The sequence below is a fragment of the Narcine bancroftii genome, chromosome 2 (assembly GCF_036971445.1).
Source record: "Narcine bancroftii isolate sNarBan1 chromosome 2, sNarBan1.hap1, whole genome shotgun sequence".
Taxonomy (NCBI): Eukaryota; Metazoa; Chordata; class Chondrichthyes; order Torpediniformes; family Narcinidae; genus Narcine; species Narcine bancroftii.
This window is the reverse complement of record NC_091470.1, coordinates 310,308,654-310,332,099: the sequence shown is the minus strand read 5'-3', so window position 1 is coordinate 310,332,099 and position 23,446 is coordinate 310,308,654. Positions and strand designations below refer to the sequence as shown.

The window sequence follows — 23,446 nt, the reverse complement described above, 5'->3', positions numbered from 1 at the left end:
ACAGTGATTCATTAATTAACCATTATTTTGATTCGGTTACCGCTTATTCAAATCAATTTTAATTCAATCAAGTTATTAATAAAGTAGAGTGAATTTCTGCAATGTACACATAACAAAACTTTCAGGAACAGATTAAACGCTCAAGCTCCCCGTTTGCCACCAACTAGTAAACAAACCCAGCGTCGATACACGAGAATCAGTGCCGAACTCCTAATTTATATATACATAAACCAAAATTACAGCGGCGAGAACGACCACTGACTGGCCAGCGGTCGATGTGTGTTGGAAGTTCAGTCCGGCAGTCCGCCCACCTTGGGAATGAGGGCGACTAAGGCCGCCAGTCCACTGGGATCGTAGCCCACGATGGGGAACTTTCACTCTGTGAACTCGCTTGCTGGGAGGCCGAGGCCCTGGTGGATGAACCGGGCCGCCCCTCCCCATCCGATGCGAGCCTCGGACTCGCGTGCCGACTTACCCTCGTCCAGCCGCACGAGCTGCGGTAAGCGGTACGAGCCGACCAACAGGTCAAGGGGCCGCGCCACGCCGCTCCACTGGATCTCCTTGGTGCCGCTCAGCGTCTCCATGCTGCCCGTCAGCCAAGCAGAGGCGGGGAGCGCTCAACCGCAGGCTTCCATCCGGCCGCAAGGCCTCTTCGGGACGGTCTGCGGCCACCACTTCGAGAGCTCGGGTGATAGGCTCCGGGCCGCGCTCCCGAAACGCCATGCCAGGGATCCCAGCCCAGCCAGCCGCGGCGCCTCTCGGAGGGAGGGAGGAGGAGCTGCACCACCCGCCCGCCTGGTACAGCCTACCTTGAGGAGCCCGTCACTGCGCAGTCGTGGGCACCACCACCTCGCTCCCCTCCCCCCGCCCCCCAAGCACAACGTCCTCTGAGGGAAGGTCATCAACCTCAGTCGTGAACTTTATCCGCGTTTGCAGCCTGAGCATCGAGAGCTTTTTGTTCTCTTGTCCAACTTTAATTCTGTGGAAACTACGTCCACTTTTCATTTACCCGCAAAGATTTCGTTTTTCAATTCTTTAAAAAAAGGTACAAGTATTTCATTTATTCTGGTGATGCGCTTAATTTTTCCGCTGTGTTTCTCCTCATTTTTTTTGTGTTGGTGGCCCCAGATTTCCTTGTGCGACAGGAATCCTATCGGGACAGGAATCAGAGCACCGAAAGACAAACCCTTCGGCCCATCTCGTCCGTGCCGATCTATTTATTCCAAATCCGATCGGACCAGAACCCTCCCCATCCACCTCACTTCTCCGATCTTCTCTTCAATGTGGAAATCGAACCCGCATCCACCACCTTCGCTCGAGGCTGGTTCCACATTCTCACCGCCCTCTGAATGGTTCCCCCTAAACATTTCACTTTCGCCCTTAACCCATGTTCTTGCTTTCCCAATCTCAGTGGGGAAAAAGCCTGTTTGCATTTGCTCTGTCTTTACCCCTCATAATTTGTATCTCTATTAGATCTCCACTCATTGTCCAAAGCTCCAGGGAATAAAATTCTAACCTCTTCGACCTTCCCAATAACTAAGCTCTCAGCCACATCCTTGTAAATTTTCTCTGCACTCTTTGAATCATATTGATAGCTTTGGTCATTCTGGAATTGGTCTAACCAAGGTCTCTTCCCATTTCTCATCTGTATGTTACAACTTGACAAAATAATTCAAAAATATGAGTCATCTTCCACATGTATTTTCTTGATATCCAGTATTTTCTTTCTTGACTCCTCCACTTCTCTAACACCACATGACTTCATGGCATTTAAGCTGTATAAGGCACATCTCCAACTATAGATTTTGTTGATTTTTAATTTAGACTTATAGCAAGCTCACAGGCCATTTCAGCCCACGAGTCTGTGCTGCCCAATTATATCCAATTAACCAACAATCCCCGATATATTTTGAACGGTGGGAAGAAACAAGAGCACCTGGAGGAAACCCACGCAGTCACAGGGAGAACATACAAACTCTTTACAAACATCGCGGGATTCAAACCCCAGTACCAAATGCTGGCACGATAACAGTGTTCCACTAACTGCTACACCAGCTGTGCCGCCCTGAATTTCCTCACCAGAAATTCTGATATTTCCATTGATTCTATCTTTTCACAACCCATTTTCACCAGATTTTTGCAAACTTTGTTCAAGTTTATTTATCACCTGATCATTCCAGTACAACCCAACAAAACAGTGTCATGATGTAAAACAGTGCCAACACACATACAGACAAATGATACATCACACTGAGCATGGGTGGGGTGGGGGGGGGCATCCGGACTGTGATGCTAAGTCCACTGCTGTTCACTTAGCTGACCCACGACTGTGCAGCTAAACACAGCATGAACCACATCATCAAGTTTGCTGACGTCATGACCGTGGTAGGCCTGATCAGTAAGAATGACAAGTCAGCGCACAGAGATGAAGTAGAATCGCTAATAGACTGGTGCACAGCCAACAACCTGTATCTGTATGTCAAAACAAACAAAAGAGATGATTTTCAACTTCAAGAGGGCCCGGGGGGACCATGCTCTGCTGACCATTGACAGCTCCACCATTGAGGTCGTCAAAAGTATCAAGTTCCTTGGAGTGCACTTGGCGAAGAACCTCACATGGTCCCTTAACATAAACTCCATAGCCAAGAAAGCTGCAAAGGTTGAAGAAAGTTCATTTCCCACCCTCCATCCTCACTACGATCTACCAACAATGTATCAAGAGCATCCTGTACATCTGCATCACAACCTGGTTGGAAGCTGTACCTCCTCGGACAGTAAGACACTGCAGAGGATAGTGAAGTCAGCAGAAAAGATAATCAGGGACTCTCTTTCTACCATGAAGGACATTTACAACACTCGATGCAGATAAAAGGCAATAAACATTGTGAAGGACTCCACACACCCCTCACGTAAACTGTTATTTCTGCCATCTGGTAGGAGGTACTGCAGCACCCGTGTCCTTAAATCCAGATTGGACAAGAGCTTTTCTCCCCAAGCCATCAGACTCCTGAACTCCCAGAACATTTGGGGATTGGGTGCCATGGACTGTGAATGTATAAGTCTTAATATTTTAAATGTGTTGAACCTCTAACCTATTCTAACCTATATTTATGTAAATATGTTCTGTAGTCCTGGAGAAATACTATCTTGTCTTTCCTGTGCAAGCATGGTATGAACACAAATAAAGGTGATTTGACATATACATAGTTCTATATTTTCTTTGGCTTGGCTTCGCGGACGAAGATTTATGGAGGGGTAATGTCCACGTCAGCTGCAGGCTCGTTTGTGGCTGACAAGTCCGATGCAGGACAGGCAGACACGGTTGCAGCAGTTGCAAGGGAAAATTGGTTGGTTGGGGTTGGATGTTGGGTTTTTCCTCCTTTGTCTTTTGTCACTGAGGTGGGCTCTGCGGTCTTCTTCAAAGGAGGTTGCCGCCCACCGAACTATGAGGCGCCAAGATGCATGGTTTGAGGCGATATCAGCCCACTGGCGGTGGTCAATGTGGCAGGCACCAAGAGATTTCTTTAGGCAGTCCTTTGTACCTCTTCTTTGGTGCACCTCTGTAACGTGGCCAGTGGAGAGCTCACCATATAACACGATCTTGGGAAGGCAATGGTCCTCCATTCTGGAGACGTGACCTACCCAGCGCAGTTGGATCTTCAGCTGCGTGGATTCGATGCTGTCAGCCTCTGCCATCTCAAGTACTTCGATGTTGGGGATGAAGTCGCTCCAATTAATGTTGAGGATGGAGCGGAGACAACGCTGGTGGAAGCGTTCTAGGAGCCGTAGGTGATGCCGGTAGAGGACCCATGATTCAGAGCTGAACAGGAGTGTGGGTATGATAACGGCTCTGTATACGCTAATCTTTGTGAGGTTTTTCAGTTGGTTGATTTTCCAGACTCTTTTGTGTAGTCTTCCAAAGGCGCTATTTGCCTTGGCGAGTCTGTTGTCTATCTCATTGTCGATCCTTGCATCCGATGAGATGGTGCAGTCGAGATAGGTAAACTGGTTGACCGTTTTGAGTTTTGTGTGCCCGATGGAGATGTGGGGGGGGTGGTAGTTATGGTGGGGAGCTGGCTGATGGAGAACCTCAGTTTTCTTCAGGCTGACTTCCAGGCCAAACATTTTGGCAGTTTCTGCAAAACAGGACGTCAAGCGCTGAAGAGCTGGCTCTGAATGGGCAACTAAAGCGGCATCGTCTGCAAAGAGTAGTTCACGGACAAGTTGCTCTTGTGTCTTGGTGTGAGCTTGCAGATGCCTCAGATTGAAGAGACTCCCATCCGTGTGGTACCGGATGTAAACAGCGTCTACATTGTTGAGGTCTTTCATGGTTTGTTTCAGCATCATGCTGAAGAAGATTGAAAAGAGGGTTGGTGCGAGAACGCAGCCTTGCTTCACGCCATTGTTAATGGAGAAGGGTTCAGAGAGGTCATTGCTGTATCTGACCCAACCTTGTTGGTTTTCGTGCAGTTGGATAACCATGTTGAGGAACTTTGGGGGGCATCCGAGGCGCTCTAGTATTTGCCAAAGCCCTTTCCTGCTCACAGTATTGAAGGCTTTGGTGATGTCAACAAAGGTGATGTAGTCACCAAGGAAAGCTGCCTCAGGACCTTCGTGATGCCATCATCATCACCTGTGCAAAAACAAAGGCGAGAAATCAGACTGCTCAAACTACAGGGGAATCACGCTGCTCTCCTTTGCAGGCAAAATCTTCGCTAGGATTCTCCTAAATAGAATAATACCTAGTGTCGCCGAAAATGTTTTCCCAGAATCACAGTGCGGCTTTCGCGCAAACAGAGGAACTACTGATATGGTCTTTGCCCTCAGACAGCTCCAAGAAAAGTGCAGAGAACAAAACAAAAATAGTTTTATATATATACAAATCTTAAAATAAATTATTAATAAATAGTAAAGTCTCAGTGTTGTTCCAGCAATTCAACAGTCATTCACCAGTCTCACTGCCTGCAGGAAGAACAGTTCCTCAGCCTGGTGGTTCTGGCTCTAATATTTCTGTATCTCTTTCTTGACTGGAGTAGCTGGAAGATGCTGTGTGCAAGGTGGTGGAGGTCCTCCCGAATTTTGCGAGCTATCTTCAAACAATAACGTGAGTAATGTGAGGGAGGGGTGGGAGACCCTAGTGATCCTCTCTCTGCTTTTATGGTCTCGTGGTTTGATCTTCGATCTGATGCTCTCACAGTGGTTCTCATCTTTTTCTTTCCACTCATATACCACTTTAAATATTCCCTTTGCTATAGGTGTGCTCTGTGATTAGTAAGGGATTATTTAAGATGGTATTTGGGTGGAAAGAAAAAATTTGAAAAGCACTGTTTTAATCATACCTAATTGACTCGTTATATGCATGGTTTCATAACTCAAAAGGAGGTGACAATTTTTTCTCAAGCAAAATATTTAGTAACTATTGGGTTGAGAGCAGTGATTCTCAAACTTCTCTTCCCATTCACACGCCACCTTAAGCAATCCCTTACTATCACAAAGCACCGATGACATAGGGATTACTTAAAATGGTATGTGAGTGGAAAGAAAAAGGTTGAGAACCACTGCTCTACAGCAACCGTATCACATTGTGATGCAGTTGGCTATAACACTCTCAATAGATCTTCTCAGCCTTTATTTTTATTAAATTTTATATCATAAAGAAAAAAGATTGATGCATAATACTGATAGAGCTGTAACAATATAAAAATCTCATTAACAGAACAGAAAGTCCTTATGCACCATTATTTATTCAAGGATATATTTAAAAAAGAGAAATGAAGAGAGAAAAAAATTAAAAATATGATTATATAATCCAAACCCTAAACCATTCCAAAGTTGCATGGCAATGTAAAGAAAAAGTACTAGTAAAAATAAAGAGAAACACAAACCTATGAGATCATTCCCATTAAAGTTTGTGAAAGTAATTCAAAAAGGAGCCCCAAAGATTAGAAAAATTTAAAACACTTATTGAACATTTTATTTTCTAACATTAAATATGACATCATATTATGTAACCATTAATTATGAGGGGGAAAGGCAGCATATTTCCATCTGATCAAAATAACATCTCGCAATAAGAGAGGCAAAGGCCAGTACAAGACATTGAGATGAAGACAATTTCACTACCTTCTGTTCAACCATCCCAAACAAGGCTATTAATGGACCTGGTGTTAAATTTGCATTAATAATTATTGATAAAGTACAGAAAATCTATTCCCAATACTTGGTTAGGGTCAGATATGTCCAGAACATATGAATTTGTGAACCATCCTCATTCTTATGTCTGTCACAAAGAGAGCTAATATTAGAACATATAGGCTCTATACACAACTTTAAATTGTAGTAATGAGTGATGAGCACATAGAGATGATGTGTTAATCAACTTAAAAATGGAATTCCAAGATTCTTCAGAAATTGAAATATGGAGGACCTGCTCCCATGTTGTTTAATTTTGTCCAATAAAGTTTGCCTTGATTTCAACAAAGTGTCATATGCAACAGATATTAACCTTTTCTGATATGGTTGTAGATTGTAAATTGTTTCTATCAAATTCATAGCAGGAGTCTGGGAAACATTTGATACTTGAGAATGGAGAAACTCCTTAATTTGAAAATATCTTAAAAACACGACACTTTGGTCAATTAAATTTTGTAGAAAGTTGCTCAAATGTAGCAAGATTATCAAAAAATAAATCATAAAAATGTTTAATACCTAATCTAAACCATTCCTAAAAAGCAGAGACCACCAAAGGTGGTTGGAAAAAAATTGTTCAATAGAATAGGACTAACAAGAAGAAAGCCATGGAGTCCAAAATGCTTTCTCCTCCATGTGATGTCAAAGAAAGGGAAGTGAGAAAAAAATGAATTGCACATCATGATCCAAGTTAAAAGAAAGATCAGAAACAAACCAACAACATTCAACTTGAAAATAAAGTTGGAAACTGGATCACAAAGCAACATCCTCCCACTTAGATTGTACCGCCAAATGTTCCCTGAGTACATAAAGAATGGGTACCCAGAGGGAGGCACACTAGACGCAGCAAATGTCACGCTCACAGCCTACGGTGGCCCCAACATTAGACAACTAGGAAAAGTCCAAATAAACGGCAAACATAAAGGAAAGAACATCATATGCAGATTCTTCGTGGTTGATGCTGACGGACCAGCAATCCTAGGCCTGAATAGTTGTCAGAAATTGCAGCTAATCTCTGTAAACAACAAGATCAGGGAGAAGAAAATGTCCAAGAGGATCAATAGTTACACCCCACTTGAGCAATGCCCTTCGATCACAAATAAGGCCAAGGTCATGGACATATACCCTGAATGCTTTGATGACACAGTCGGGTGCTTTAGAAACTTTGAATACCACATTACTATAGACTCAAAACACAAACCAATAATCCATGCTGCACGGAAGGTGCCAATAGAGTGAAACGAAAGCTAAAGGAGGAGCTGGAAGAAATGGAAGAAAAATGAGTAACAGCAAAAGTAGTCGAGCCAACTGACTGGGTAAATTCTATAGTAGTAAAAGAAAAACCAAATGGCCACCTAAGAATATGTCTGGTCTTCAAAGACCTAAACCAAGCAATCAAAAGAGGGCACTATCCAATACCAATGCTTGAAGACGTCACTTCTGAACTAGCAGGATCCAAAATCTTCAGTAAGCTAGGTGCCAAGAATGGGTTTTGAAATGTGAAGCTAGATGAAGAATCGACATTGCTAACAACATTCAACACTCCATTCGGCCGGTGCATAGTCACCATCGCATCAGCAAGATTTCGACAGGCTTAAGGAAGTGGTCTGCAGAGAAGTAGAACAGAGCTACTATGACAGAAAAAAAACTGTCACATTACAAGTAGATGCTTCCATCAGAGGCCTCAGGGCAGCATTGGTGCAGGAAGGAAAACCGATAGCCTTTGCCTCAAAGATCTGACAACAGCAGAGACCCAATATGCCAATATTGAAAGAGAGCTGTTGGCAGTCGTAAATGGATGTGAAAAATTCCACAAATTCCTCTATGGGAGACAGTTCATGGTAGAGAGGGATTATCACCCACTGGAACACATCCAGAAAAAGAACCCAAGCAAGGCACCAGCCAGAGTACAGAGGCTACTCCTCCAGCTCCAGCTCCAGCCTATACCTTGAAGTATAGGCCAGGGAGGGAAATGGTGCTTGCCGACGCTTTGTCACGTCTTTCCCCAAATGAAAAATACAGAATGAAAGACATGGAAATCAAGATACATCACCTCGTCAGGGTAACTAATAACAAACTAAATCTGATTAAAGAAGAAACCGTAAAGGATGAAGAGCTGCAGTTGCTCTCCCAACAGGTGATACAGGGATGGCTAGAAAGGATAAAACAGGTACAGCCTACAATATGTCAGTATTGGTCTGTCAGGGATGACATATCACTGGAGAATGGTGTACTGCTGGTTGAGTCTCGGCTGATAATATTAGAGACAATGAAAAAATAAATTCTCCAGAAAATACACCAAAGCCACATGGGAATGGAGAAATGCAAACTTAGAGCAAAGTCAGCAGTTTACTGGATAGGCATGTATAAGGACATCAAAAACATGGTGGCTACATGCCCGGCATGTCAGACATACCCTACAGAAAGATGAGATGATATCCCCGGAAATACCCACCAGGCGATGGCACACAGTGGAAGCAGACCCGTTCACAGAAAATCAAGAATGGTATCTGATTGTGTCCTGCTACTACTCCAAATTCCCCTTCATTAGGGAAGTGAAGGACCTGAAAGCATCAACCATCACTGCTGCAGCTTGTGCACTCTTCACAGAACAGGATACCAGAACAAGTGATATGTGATAATGGGTCCGAATTCACATTGCGTGAATTCAGAGAAATAGCTGCAGAATATGAGTTACCATCTCTATTTCATCACCACATTACCCCAAAGCCTATGGATTCATTGAGAGGCATGTACAGACAGTTAAACACACTCTCACAAAAGTGTCGAGAGACAAAGGAAGATTCCCATCTCGCCCTTCTGTCACTGCGAGCCACCCCTTTGAGGGCTGACATGAAATCCCCGGCAGAGCTTCTGAATGGCAGAAAGTACAAGACAACCCTACCATATAAAATCCATCCACCAGACGACCAAGAGGAAACAAGAAGAAAGTTGACTAACATACAAGAGGAAAGTCGTCAACATTACAATAAACATGTACAAACACTACCAGAACTCTTCAGAGGGCAGTATGTGCATGTTCAAGATCCAGTGATTAAAAACCTGGAGTCCAGCAAAGATTGTTAGAGAAGCTGAGCTGCCAAGGTCATACATCATTGAGACAGAATCTGGAAGGCAGCGGAGACGAAACAGGACCCACATACGCCCAACACCAGATCTGACACAGAAAGTGCCAGAAGCACCAGCAGCTTCTAAAAATCCAACAACCTGTGAAGGAATCAGAGTTGAAACCCGAACCAACAAGACCGTAACAGCTGAACAGCAAGAAACAGGAGAACCGAGGCAAATAACACCACCACCCACAACCGTACTAACACCACCAAAGCAGACAGACACAACAAAGTCTACGAGGTGGAGAAACAACAAACTACCACCAGTGCGATTCCGCTAAGAAGAATATAGAACTGCAATTGTATAATTAGAATATTTAATTCTTAAAGGCAAGTACAGGTAAAGAAGCAGTAACAATTTATTTTTAAGAAATTTAAATATTAATAAATCTTTTAATTTTTAATACTGTTCCTTTTTTTAAAGAAGGGAGATGTTATATACAGTGGAAATTTGTGACTATTTTATGCTGGAGAATGAACACTGCAAAACTGTAAGAGTCGCATCACACTTGAGTGATGAACATGCTCAGTGTGACAGTTTATTCATACATGACCAGCAGCTTGAGATGTGAGTAAAGGTTTGTGCTCTAAACTTACAAGTTTCTCTTGGTATTTATTAAGACCTCCGATTGTATAACCGAGGACATAACAACTATCTTCTAAATATGTGAGTTCTTCATACATGTAGATAAAAAGATCTGGCAGCATTTATTCACTAACCATGAGAGAAGTCTTGATCTTTTCTCCTCAGGGGAATCCATACAAAGTAAAAATCATAAAAGCTCATTTAGCTGCATGCACAATGATCTTCTCCCCTGAAGAAAACCCACCTGCAGTAGTTTTAGGATGAGAAGCTGACACCATCTATGCTGATTCTTCTCCAGTGTATACCAATCTTTCTGTCACCTACCTATTTTCACCTTCTTGCTTGAAATTCTCTCATTATGGCTACATGTATCTCTCTTTATCTCTCCAGATACAAAACGTGAATGTAATAGGCTCTTTCTCCCACTGCATTCTCCCCTTCCCTCCCCTCAATAGAATTCACACCTTCCATTCTGATCTGACTTGTTAATGCATTGTGTATTTAAATAAATTGTCTTTAAAATTGACAAAGACGATCTGAACATACAAGGTGCTTGTGAATTAAGACTGATTTTAACATTGGATTTCATATGTTCAGGTGATTACACAAAAAGATCTCTTGATTGATGCCTTGTTCATTGGTACCGAAGGTGTGTCGGGAATAATAAAGACATAGAATTGAACTGAATAGAAACAGGCTTTAGGTCCACCACATCGATGCCAATCATCCTGCCTATCTACACAAAATCCACTTGCCTGCATTAATTCCACATCCCTCTATGCCAGTGGTTCTCAACCTTCCCTTCCCACTCCACCTTAAGCAATCCATTACTAATCACAGAGCACTGATGGCAAAGGGATTACTTGAAGTGGTATGTGAGTGGAAAGAAAAAGGTTGAGAACCTCTGTTATAGACCTTAACCAGAATCTGGTCAGAATCATCACGATAGCAAAAGTTTGAACCAGAGATATTTTTCAAACATTTGTTTCTGTTTCCTAATACAGTACCATCTAACTCTGCTCATGCATCAACTCACCTGCTGTTGAAAAGTCTAATCTATGCATTTGTTAAATTTGACAATTTCATGCACATTTACCAAGGCTTTCACATTCTGTCCTCCATAAACTTAAAATTATCCATAGCTCTGCAGCACAGGTAAGGACACTTTTTGTCTAACTTTTTTTCTCTTTCATAAACAGTGGGAATGGCAGACAGGCCAGGGATATGCTTCTCTTGCAGAAAGTGGATAGTCTGGGAAGTAAACAGTATCTTTGATGACTTCGTTTGTGAGAAGTGCATTCAACTGCAGCTCCATAAAAACTGTTAGGGAATTATATTTGGAGCTAGATGATCTCCAGATCATTTGGGAGGCTCAGCGAGTGATAAACAGGAGTTATGGGGATGAAATCACACCTCACAGGCAGGAGGAAAGCAGCTGGGTGACATGCAGAAGAGGAAAAAGGAACAGGCAAGCAGTGCAGGGTACTGTTGTGGCCATTCCATTTTGGATACTCTTGAGTGGTACAACATACCAGAGACAAGCCTTTGGTCAGGTCTCTGGCATAAAGTCTGCCCATGTGGCTAAGAAAGTGAAGGAAGAGATAAGGAGAGCTGTAGTGATAGGGATTCAATATTGAGAGGAACCAATCAGAGATGATGTGGAAGAGATTGGGAATCCTGGCAGATATCACCAGAAATGACCTCTTAACTCTTGTATTCAATCCCCCTATTAGTGAAGCCCAAGATTTCAAAGATTTTCTTAATTATCCTATCAGAGATAGGAGAGATGTCTAGATTTGGACCCCAAGTTCCCTCTGTTAATCCACACTCTCAACTGACCATTAGCCCTGTACAAAGCCTTCTGGTTTGTCCTTCCAAACTGCTTCACTTCACACTTAACCGGATTGAACTCTGTATGCTACTTTTCTGCCAAACTCAGTATCCTGTCTATGTTCTTCTGTAACCTACGACAACCTTCAGCACTATCCACACCTCCTCCAACCTTTGTATCAACCACAAACTTACCAACCCATTCTTCTGCTCCTTTATCAGTCATTTATAAAACTCACAAAGAGCACAGAATCACAGAAAAAAATTGCTGTGGAATTTCTGACCTCCAGGCAGAATGTTTTTTGTCCACTGCTACTCTGCTTTCTACATGCATGCCATGCCTCACAACTTCCTGAATGAGTCTCTCATGGGAGACCTTGACAAATCCCTTACTAAAATCCATATAGAGCACACCTACTGGCTTACCCTCATCAATTTCTTTTGTTTCCTCCTCAAAAAACTCAATTAGGTTCATGAGGCACAACCTTCCTGTCACAACCCATGCTGATTATACTTCAGTAGATTTTTCCAAATGTTCATAGAACCTATCCTTAAGAATCGTCTGCAATAGTTTGCGCACTGCTGATGCAATATTCACAAGTCTATAATTCCCAGGATTCTCCGTTATTCTTTTTAAATAAGGGGGCTACATTTGCATTCTTCAATCCTCCAGCACTTCTTCTGTGGCCAAAGAGGACTCAAAAATCATAGCTACTGCCCCAACTATCTCTACCCTCACTTCCCACAGCAACTTGGAGTCTATTGTGTCTGGCCCCAGTGACTTAACAATCTCCCTTACAACATCATCCAACTCACAAGCTGGTTCTATTCCAACCTAGCCCTGATCAAGGCCCTTTTCTCTTGTGAACACTGAAGCAAAGTATAAATTTAGGACCTCCCCAACCTCCAGACGCATGTTGCCTCCTTTATCCTTTCACAGCCCACCTTCAATCTCATCAATTTTCTGTTCTTCACATATGCATAGATTGCTTTGGGGGTCTCCTAAATCCTACTTGCCAAGGCCTTCTCATGCCCCTTCGAGCTCTCCCAAGTCCTTTCTTAAACTCCTTCCTGGCTACCATATTACTTCTCATGAGCCTTTCCTGTTTCCCAAATCTAATGTATGCTTCCTCTTGACTAGCTGCCTCACCTGTTTTGTCAACCACGGTTCTCTTTTCTTATTATCTTTTCCCTATCCCAGTGGGACAAAACCTATCCTGAACCCAATGTGAGTGGTCCCTAAACTTCCTCCACATTACTTCGGTGCTTTCACCCTTGAACATTTGTTTCCAATTTACTCTCACTAGTTCCTACCTCATCCCATTGTAATTAGCCCTTGCCCAAATAAACTTTACATTTTAAAAAAAATATTTAATTGTTTGCATCGTTACAGGAAAAAAAATGAAAACATTAATCAAATATCCATAGCCAATTAGACAAAAAAAAACTTTTATATTTTTCTCCCCATCCCCCCTCCCACCCAAAAGTAAAAGGAAAGAAAATAAAGAAACAGTTACCATTTAATATACAATAATATTAGCATATACAATCAGTAATTGCTATTAAAAAAGACAGAAGACGTGGATGGAAAATTATCCATAAAATCCATATATGGTTTCCAAATACTATAAACATTTTCAACTCGATTCCTTAAACTATACGTATTTTTTTCCCCCCCAAAGGTAAACAATTTCAACACTTTCCTATTTTGTCTGCTTTTATCCTTATCCATATCAGGGAGTTGTGGTCACTCTCACCAAAGTGCTCACCCACCGAGAGGTTCGCCACCTGACCAGATTCATTATTTAGAATTAGATCCAGTATGGCCTCTCATCTCGTCAGCTGGTCCACATACTGAGTCAGGAATCCTTCTTGAACACACCTGACAAATTCAGTTGCATCTATCCCTCTTGCAAACTGGTAGCACCAGTCAATATTAGGAAAGTTGAAATCTCTGTAACAACAACCTTGTAATTACTGCACCATTCCAAATCTGCCTGCTTATCTTTTCCTCAGTGTCCAGTAATGTTCTCTGGTTCTATGTCCAGATAATCACTCCCGTTTTCTCTGTCCTACATTACCTTAGCATGAAGCATTGCCATGAGTTTTAAAATTCTCTTCCTTATTTTCATTGGGCCTTAATCTCCCCATCTTTACATTTTTCTCCAGCCCTCCAGCTCTGCAATCCTTTGGTTCTAGCTCCTTTGTTTTGGTTATCTAATTGAAATTGTGTCACCACAGGCAGCCAATCTCATTAACAAATTCCCACATCCATGAGAAGAATTCTTTTATTTTTTTTCAATGTTTTTATTGAAATTAAAATTGAAGTTCCATATTGAAAAATTCAGAGTACATAGACATACACATTAAAAGTCAAAAAATAGTACATCGCACTTAGATCATACCAATTCATCCACAATAACCTGCATTCTCAATTAAACAAATATTACAGTAATATTTTATGATTTTATTATAAAAAGATCTAAACGCACTCCCAAAAATGAAGCTGTTTGGCATGGAGAATCCACACCTTGTAGTGGGAGCTGCAGCAAAGAAACTCACAGCCACCACCTTGGATGCTCTCAATGACTGTTTTGTTCAAATCCCGCACTCGCCCCTTTAAGGGCAGTATGAGCTTGGCCACCGCGTAAGTGGTGACATCATAATGACTGCCTGAGGCACGTGCTGGGCTGGAACCATAGGGTAAGGAGGTCCCTATTCTCATGGCTGCCCCATCATGCAGCAGTACAAGCGAGGCCAGTTCACCACGAGAGAGTGCACCACCACAACCTTTGCTTTCTTATCAATTCAGAGATTCTGAAAATAATTCATAAATGATTCCCACAGTTTGAAAATTTAAACTGGATATTAGGCATCTAATCTAAATTTAAATATGACATGATGTCATGTAGACATTGGGTATAAGTAGGCACAGCAACTTCTCTCCATCTGAGCAACACTGCCCACCTATCCAAAAGAGAAGTAAAAGCTAACACATGCAAATCTAATTCCATTAAAGTTATGCTACTCTCTCCAACAATTCCAAACAAGGCAGTTAAAGGATTAGGCTTAAAATTAACTTTAAAAAGTACAGAAAAAAGTTTGAAATACTTTATTTCAGTACTTCTCAAGGCTATGGCCTGTCCAAAATATTAATTAATGAAGCATCTCCATTGTTGTATCGATCACAAAGAGGAGATACATCCACTTAAAAATGAGATAATTTGACTTTGGACATGTTAGCTCTATGAACTACTTTAAATTGCAGGAGGGAGTGGCAGGTACATAAAGATGAGGTATGAACCAATTTGAAAATTACATTCCAAGTTTCTTCAGATATTAAAAGCTGTAGGTCCTGTTCCCAGGCTTTAAAACATTTTTTTATCTAAAGGATCCTCTTTTATTCCCAATGACCTAAATGTTAGATACTGAACCATTATAGAAAAGTTGTAAATTAAAAATTACATCTATTAAACTTTTATTAGTGCTCATACGAAATGCATGCAATTGAGATCAAAAATTCTCTAATCTGTAAATAATGAAAAAAAATGAGTGTTTGGTAAATCTATTTTGACAGTTGTTCAAAAGAAGCAAGACTTCCTTCGATACTATTTTATAAAAGCTATGTCAATCATGGTAGGTTTAAAGAAATAATTAGAGAAGAGTTCTTAACTTGATTATCAGTAGGGAAAACTGAACTAACCTTGCATCATTGGCAATATGTATGTCTGATATTTTAGTTATTCTGTTCTGCAGTAATTCTTTTGCAGCTGAATTATTACCTAGAATCCATAATGTATTACAGAACTAGTCTTTTATAAGATGGGTAGTTTAAGGATGGCAATTTCCATTCATTGAGAGTATTAATGAAACTCTTTTAATTATAGTTTGGAGGCTCTGATTATTAATTTTCCAGATACTTATTGACTTTAATTTTACAGTTTGACATGCTGAAATTTAGAGTCAAGATTGCTGCAGTTCATTCCCATAAACATTCTTCCATGTCATCTAAGTTGTTACACATGTATTATCATAGGAGATCAAAGCAGTATGATAACCAAAGCCAAAACTGTATTGCCAAGGGCTTGTGCCTTCACTCTCTCTGGTTTCAGCTGTTAATCAATGTATTCATCATTGAATGTACTTATTGCTTTTGTTCACTTTTTTCTTTAAGGAGTGATAAAAGTGATTTTTCTCCAGTGGATGTCATGTTAACTCTTTTTTTTCCCCCAAATACTAAGCCTTTCATCATCTTGCCCTCTATGTTGACCTGCCATATTTAGTTAACATTCAGAGTTATGCAAGGCAAACTTCATCATATAATATAATTTGTAATGCATCTTTTGAAAGAAGGCAAAACTGTTCTTGAGAATTATTAAACAAAACAAACTTTTATGGAAAGATTCATGATGTGACTTAATGTATTAATGGTAGGGCATTTGATGATTTAAAGTACAATCTCTTTATTGATGGTGACTTCAAAATTCTGTACATTAGTGTGTTAAGAGCCCAGAGGACCTCAAAATCCAGCAGCAAAAGATATTCACCATCAAATGGTTACAAACAAAAGTTGCTTTTAATTATCTTTAAACTTGAAAACAGGATCAAACTCTAACTTATTACTATTAACAGCCCTTCTAATTCCAAGTGCACATGTATTTAATGAATGTGTAAGTTTAGAAAAGTTATTTAATTCACAGTCCAATCTCACTTCTCATTCCTCCAAGTTCACTGGTTGCAGGCAATTCTTATACCGTGCACAGAATTTAACATTTATAAAGTTCACCAGGCTTTGGTGCTTGAAAGGTACATGGTTACCACTCAAGAAGGTTCTTGTCGGTTTTCAGAGAGATTTGTTGTTCCTGAACACAAACTGATTCCTTCTAATCAGCCACTTCAGTGTCTTGCCAAAGCAACTTGTCCCATCACGGTTTTTCAGATAATAACCTCTTTCTTTCAGGTCACCACAGAGCTCCTTTTTGTTTCTCTTATTTCAAGTGAAACATTAGGCAGCCAGTTCTCTCTTCTTGTGTGGACCACAAGGGCTTTGACCAGGCTGAACTAAGAACTCACCACCCGTCTTCAAAATGAGGTTTTTCCACAAGCTTGCCAGCTTGTCCTGTTCCAGTCCCAGCTGCTGCTACTGAACTGAATTCTCTCTCTCACTCAGAGACAAGCCTGTTTTACTCTCTGCTTATAAAACCACATGACCCTCTTAGCACAGCAAACTGTACTCAGACAGCCTGCAGCTCAGACAAGTTCTTTCATCTGTTGCTTTTCAAAACAACAATCCATTAGTGAAGACTCTATAGGCAATCCCCACAGCTTTTGCAAAGGCATTTGGAGCCAGCCTGTCTAACTTGAGCAGAGCTCCAGTATTTTAAATATTTTTTTGAAGTCATTGTATGTGACCCACACTAAAACAAAAACCTGCCCAAATTTATCTCCTTTTAAACATATCTATACACAGTATAAAACACATCATATTCTGTCACAATCATTATATAGTGTTGACACAAAAACACTTAAATTGATGCAAAGTGTTTACGAATGAGGTGGGAGAGACTGGGGTGACAGACTGTTGTAAACTCATGAAATTCTTGCTTCCAGTGAAATCTCCGTTCAGACAAGAGGTAATCAAAACTCCTCTTTTTAATTGTTATGGGAAATGAAGCAAGTGACTTTCGCAAAGCTTCCAGAATGCTTTTGTAGGTCAGCTGAAATATGACCTCTTTCTGGTCACAATGTGGTACATTAAGTCCCCTTCAAAAGTGACCTTTCCTTTGTCCAGAGTGGGGCACACTCTTTCCCCTTACAGGGAGAAATCAGACAAATTGTCCATTACTACACAAGGCTACTTCAGCACAGTATTACTTCAAGAGATGCTTCTCCAAGTGCTGCTTCCTTAAAATTACCCTGATCAAACAGGAACACTTCCTCTCTCTTCAGAAGTTACAAATTTAAATACACACTGTCCCAGTCTGCTGTCAACAACAGACATCTCCAAAACTTGTAGGGTTTGCAGCTTGATTTGTTCTGTAAAGTGACAGTCCCATTCAAATGAAAATGAACTGGGAGCATGTAATATCTGCCACCAATAAAGAAAATTTTGAGCTGTAAAAGCAAAGTTTTAACTGCAAACTACAATGTTTGAAGTAACACTAACACATTCACATGACATAATACAAATATGACATTTTCCAACAAAAATTACCCAACCATTCTCAAAAACCTCCCAATAGCTTTATTGCCTGTGGGAATGGGAAATATAGAAATTGTCTAACTCGCCTTGACCAACTACATACCCAAGATAAGTCACAGTAGTATGGCCAAATTCACTTTTAGCTAAATTAACAGTAAGGCTGGCTTTTGAAAGTTTGACAAATAATTTCTCTAACTCAGAAATGTGTTTCCCATATGTTATCCTCTGTAACCAAATCATCAATATAAGCATCCATATGCTCTAAACCTTAAGTTACAGAATTAATCATCCTTTGGAATGTCCCTGGAGAATTTTTCATTCCAAATGACAAAAATATTATATTCATATAATCCTGATGAAGTCACAAATGCAGAAATTTCCCTACCTCTGTCTGTTAAGGGAACACACCAGTAAACTTTCAATAAACTCCATCTTTGTAAGAAAAACTTTGCTTTTCCAACCTTGTCCACATAATCATCCACCCCAGAGATTGGAGAAGCACCTGTCTTTGTAACCTTCCTATAATCAGTGCAAAATCTAACCATCCCATCTGATTTAGGCACCAGGACACAAGGTGAACTCCAATCTGAGGTAGAATGTCTAATATAATTCTTTAACATATATTTAATCTCTTGATCTACCAGTTTACATTTTTCAACATTAATTTGATATGGATGTTGTTTGATAGGTTTGGCACTTCATGACAAATTATTGGGATTCTCTTAGGCATATCTGAAAACAGGTTCATAACTTTTAAAAAAGTGGCTGATTCATTTATTCCTTTTTCTGAGGCTGAAGGTGAGCCAACTTATAATCAAAAGTTTGCAAAATACTCAAATTAGACTGATGAACTGGGACAATGTTTTGTTTGGTGACCCTAACAAGAGTCAGGCTGTGCCATCTCAGGGACCCTAAATTCCTCAGTTTTATCAATAACCAACACCTCTAGTGAAAGCTGTTCGTTGCTACTTGCCAAGTTCTCAAAATAAGAATTTAACATGTTGACATGGCAATTGTGTTTTACATCTCCGATCAGGTGTTTTAACTACATAGTTAACTTCATTCACCTTTGACTATCTCATAAGAACCTGAAAATTTTGGCCAAAAAGGATTAGAATTTGTTGGGAAAAGAATTAATTCTTTATTCTATGGTTTAAAATAATCTCCAACTGGCATCTTCTTAATGTCTTCCTCAGAGAGAACCTTATCTCTCACTTCAGCAAGTTCAGGATCTCTGTTATGCCACGCTTTAAACTCTTTTTGGGAGAATGACAAATCCTCACTCTCAGGTTTAACACCAGAACTCTGGCCCAAATTGTCTGCACTGGCAAGATTTTTAGACATAGCTCACATCATTGCACAGGCTGGATATACATCCAAATCTGTCTTTGTTTCATCAATGAATGGCTTGTAGTCATCCTCACTTCATGGACAACTTTACCGTCTACAAGGTAATTTCCCAATAATTACAACACTCCTTCCAGTGGTAAATCTGATCAGATCCCTGTGGTGACAGTTCCATTAACTAATTCTTATTTCAACATGATCTTGTGCAGAAATATTGACTCTAGGTCATCCCTGAAACCTCAAATCAAATTTATGTCACCCACGGGAGTCGACTCACAAAACTCCAAAACACTGTCCAACATGAGTGGCTGAGTGGCCCCAGTAACTCGAAGGATTTTTACTGTCATTTGTCGTGAACTTCCTTCAATGAAACCAAATCCTCTGACACAAAATATTTGAACTCCTTCCTAATGTTACCATCAGGTCTGAAACCCTTTGGTTTCCATTTTTTTTCATCTTTTTGAATACAGACATCTGGTGCTACCTTCTTTTACAAAAACAAGACTTAAAATTAATACAACCCCCCCCCCCCAAAAGCTGCAAAGCAATACCCCCTACTAATTGACCGGGTGTGGTCAATACCACTAGTGGCACATGACTTCGAATTCAGCAGGGATCATCTACCCCTCCCTGGCCAGACTTTCAAGAAAAATTAATGTTGATTAACAGCTTCCTGGAGAGGTCATAACTCAACTTATTATCTGGAAATGAATTAGCAAAAGTTAGTCATCCTGATATATCTCAAAAAACTGATCCTGATATTGCCCATAAAACACCTTCAACACTGATGGATATCTAAATGCTGATTTATACCCCTTCTTCCACAAATCTGTCTTAGCTTGATTAAATTCCTTACATCTCTGTATCTCTTTATCCTGACTTAAATCAGCATAAAAGAAAACCCTGTTGCCCTGAACCATTATTGGGTTTTGATCAACATGGGCTTTCTGTACTGCAAGACGTAAAATCTCGATTCTGATATCTTAAGCATCTAATTAGAACCACTCACGGTGGTTGCCACAGAAAAGGCTTCCTTCTTCACGCTCAATGTGCTCTGTCCAGTTCCAATCCTTCTTGAAATAATTCCTTCCCCAACATTTCCAGAATCCATTTACGAAAAAAAATTGTAGGATCTTTTCCTTCAATATCTTCAAGAAGTCCAGCTATTTTTACATTATTTTGTTGGCTGTGATTCTCCAATGAATCTATTTTTGCAAAATATATTCTTTTGCATGTCACATCCCATTACTGATTCTTCCATCTGGTTCATTCTATCTTCAACTTTCTTACATCTCTCTTGTACTTCATCCACTGCAATTAGGCATTTATTAAGATCCCCTTTCATGGCATCAACACCTATCAGACATTTTCCCTTTTACTTCCACAAATTGTTCACCTATATTATGAAAACCAGTTGTCATATAAGCCATAATATTTTCATTTTGTTTTGTTAACTCTTCAAACATTGGCTTCGGCTCCATACTAAATCGAGCTTGATGCTTCCTTTGAATGGTAGGCCCAGATTTTTCACTTTTTCCCACAAATTTAATAACTAATTTCTTTTGTTTCTGGCATCTTCATTTTTTGTAACCGCAACACTAAATACTCTGATGGATTTTTAAAAACTTTTAACAGTTTTTATTTTCGAGCATTATTATATCCAGCCAGGGAGCAACGGATCCCAATTTAGTGTGATCCTGGATGAGCCCCCAATTTTGTTCCATACTCAGACAGCAGCAATAGAAATTAGCCAAGCCGGTGTTATATTTAAAATAGTATTTTAATTTATTAATCACCAAATATATCACACTTTATCAAGAGACAGAGACAGAGATCCCAAACCATTACATTTTAGGCCAATTCTGGAACATCAGTTCCAAATCCAGTGTGACATGAAGACTCTTAAATTGATGCAAATAGGTTTTTACAAATGAGGTGGGAGAGACCAGGGTGAAAGACTTTTGTAAACTCACAAAATCCTTGTTGAGTTGCTTCCAATGAAATGTCATCTCAGACGAGCGATAGTCAAACTTCCCTTTTCCTTTTCTAGGGGAAACGATGCAAGTGGCTTTCGCAAAGCTTCCAGAATCCTTTTGCAGATCAGCTGAAATATGACCTTCCCTTTCTGGTCATGGTGTGGTACACTAAGTCCTCTTCAAAAGTGACCTTTCCTTTGGCCATGGTGGGCCACACTCATCTTCACATGAGGCCACTTCAGCACAGTGTTACTTCAAGAGATACTTCTCCAAATGCTGTTTCCTTAAAATGGTCCCTGATCTTTAATATGTTGGTCACATGGTCTCTGCACTTGTATTCAAGGGGCACTTCCTCTCTCTTCAGAAGTAGTGAATTTGAGAACACGCTATCCCAGTTTGCTGTCAGCCACAGTCATCTCCAAATCCTGTAGGGCTTACAGCTTGATGTGTTCCCCTAAAGTGACAGTCCCTCTCAAATGAAAATGAATTGGGAGCACACAATAATAGGAATCTACACTAATCAAGAATTCAGCTTTGAATTTTGTATTAAGAAAATAGGCAATTCTCAATTTTTCCAGGCTATTATTTACTCCACCTGGATTCATACCTCTTACAAAGGGATCAAAAGATCAGACTATTCCAAGGAACTGATTAATCAGTTTGGATCCACCCTTTTTCCTGCAACATATTAAGAAAAATGTGCAATCATATTTAAGAGCAACTTGTTCAGATACGTGGTGTGAATTTTTCTGTTTCAACAATAATGCTCCATGTCCTCAGTTTCCTTAACTACCTTTCATATGAAACTTCCTTCAAGCACTCAGACCACAAATACTAGAAAGAATAGTGATCATGTTACAAATCATGGACTGCAGCAAGTCATGCTGACTTCAGGATTTTGAATAGCATTTGTTCAATTCAGTTGATTGCTGATAACCATATTAGCTTACAAAGACATGTGTTGGTCAGGATTTGTAAAAGCTGCTTCATACGTGTACATTGGAATTTATAAAATGTTCCATTTATTTCTTCTTACTGGATAAAATATAAGTAATGCAAATAAATATTAATAAAATAAATAGGAAATATTGCTATTAGATGATATTGAAAAAGGCAGTGTAACACCACATTCAAATGGAAATATTACCTACTTGTATTTGAAACTATGGAAATAGCAAGTAAAGAAAATAAAAGTGATTGGTAAACAGATTCTTATTCCACAAGCAAGTCAGGACAGAAACAGCATAAACACATAAAAGAAACACATACAACAGTTTAAGATATTACTAAACCCATATATTTCAAATATGGCGACCACATCTTAATAAATAAATCATAATTATCATGAAGATTATATGTTATTTTCTCCAAATACAAGACCTTAACTCATTCTGCCAATGAGTTACATTTACCTCGGCCTCACCTTTCCATGAAATCACGACACATTTACATGCTACAGCCAATGCTAGATGAAGAAAAGCTGTCTGGAACTTGTCCCATCCCAAATCACTAAATAGGGCAGTACAACCCAACAAATTTTTTTTTTGGATCTAATAAAAATTTAATCTTAAACAATTTTTTAAGAAATTCCCTAAGTCAAAGGAGACTAAGGAACTAAAGAAACCAAGCATTAGTTAAAGAATAGTACAAGTAAGTAACGAAAGTTTGAAAGCAATTATTTTTGAAAGCAGATGATGATCTACATCACTGAATTTTGAAAGTAGTGGCTTTCGAGTAAGTGGATTTCTAGATTCTCCATTTGTTCCTCTGGACTGAATGGTAGCAGTTGTGAACCCACTACTTTAAGGGGGGGAAAGGAAAAAAAATGCTCATATTGGTAATGGTGAAAATGTTGGAAATTATAATGAAAAGGATAACAAGATTTAACAGAGTCAACATAGGCATAGAAAACAAAAGTCTGCAGACATCATGATTGAAGTAAAAGCAGAATGCTGGAGAAACTCAACAGGTCAAACAATGTAATTTATATAGCCAAGATACAGAACCAACATTTTTGGCTTGACCTCATCAACAAGGTATGACAAAATGTAGACAGGTGTCCAAACAAAATGGTAGGAGGGGCAAGATGAGGACCACAGTCCCACAGGCAAGAGGTAATAGGTGGATAAGGGCAAGGAGGGGGGTGGGGGGGGGAAGTGGTTGGCTCTATGAATGGAGAGGGAAG

At 40.0% G+C, this 23,446-nt stretch overlaps 1 protein-coding gene and 1 long non-coding RNA gene across 2 annotated transcripts in view; one reads left to right on the top strand and one right to left on the bottom strand.

The window, feature by feature from the left end:
* The window catches only part of garem (GRB2 associated, regulator of MAPK1), a 119,832-nt gene extending 118,970 nt beyond the window's left edge, over positions 1-862 (bottom strand). Inside the window, exon 1 of the mRNA XM_069921632.1 lies at positions 476-862. Within this exon, the coding sequence (XP_069777733.1) occupies positions 476-584 (109 nt within the window). The 5' untranslated portion in view covers positions 585-862. The remainder of the gene's footprint in view (positions 1-475) is intronic.
* LOC138755514 (uncharacterized) lies at positions 329-22,310 on the top strand. Its single transcript, XR_011352351.1, has 3 exons — positions 329-1,045; positions 5,037-5,104; positions 21,336-22,310. It is a non-coding gene; the product is annotated as an uncharacterized lncRNA (long non-coding RNA).
* Positions 22,311-23,446: the final 1,136 nt, after the last annotated feature.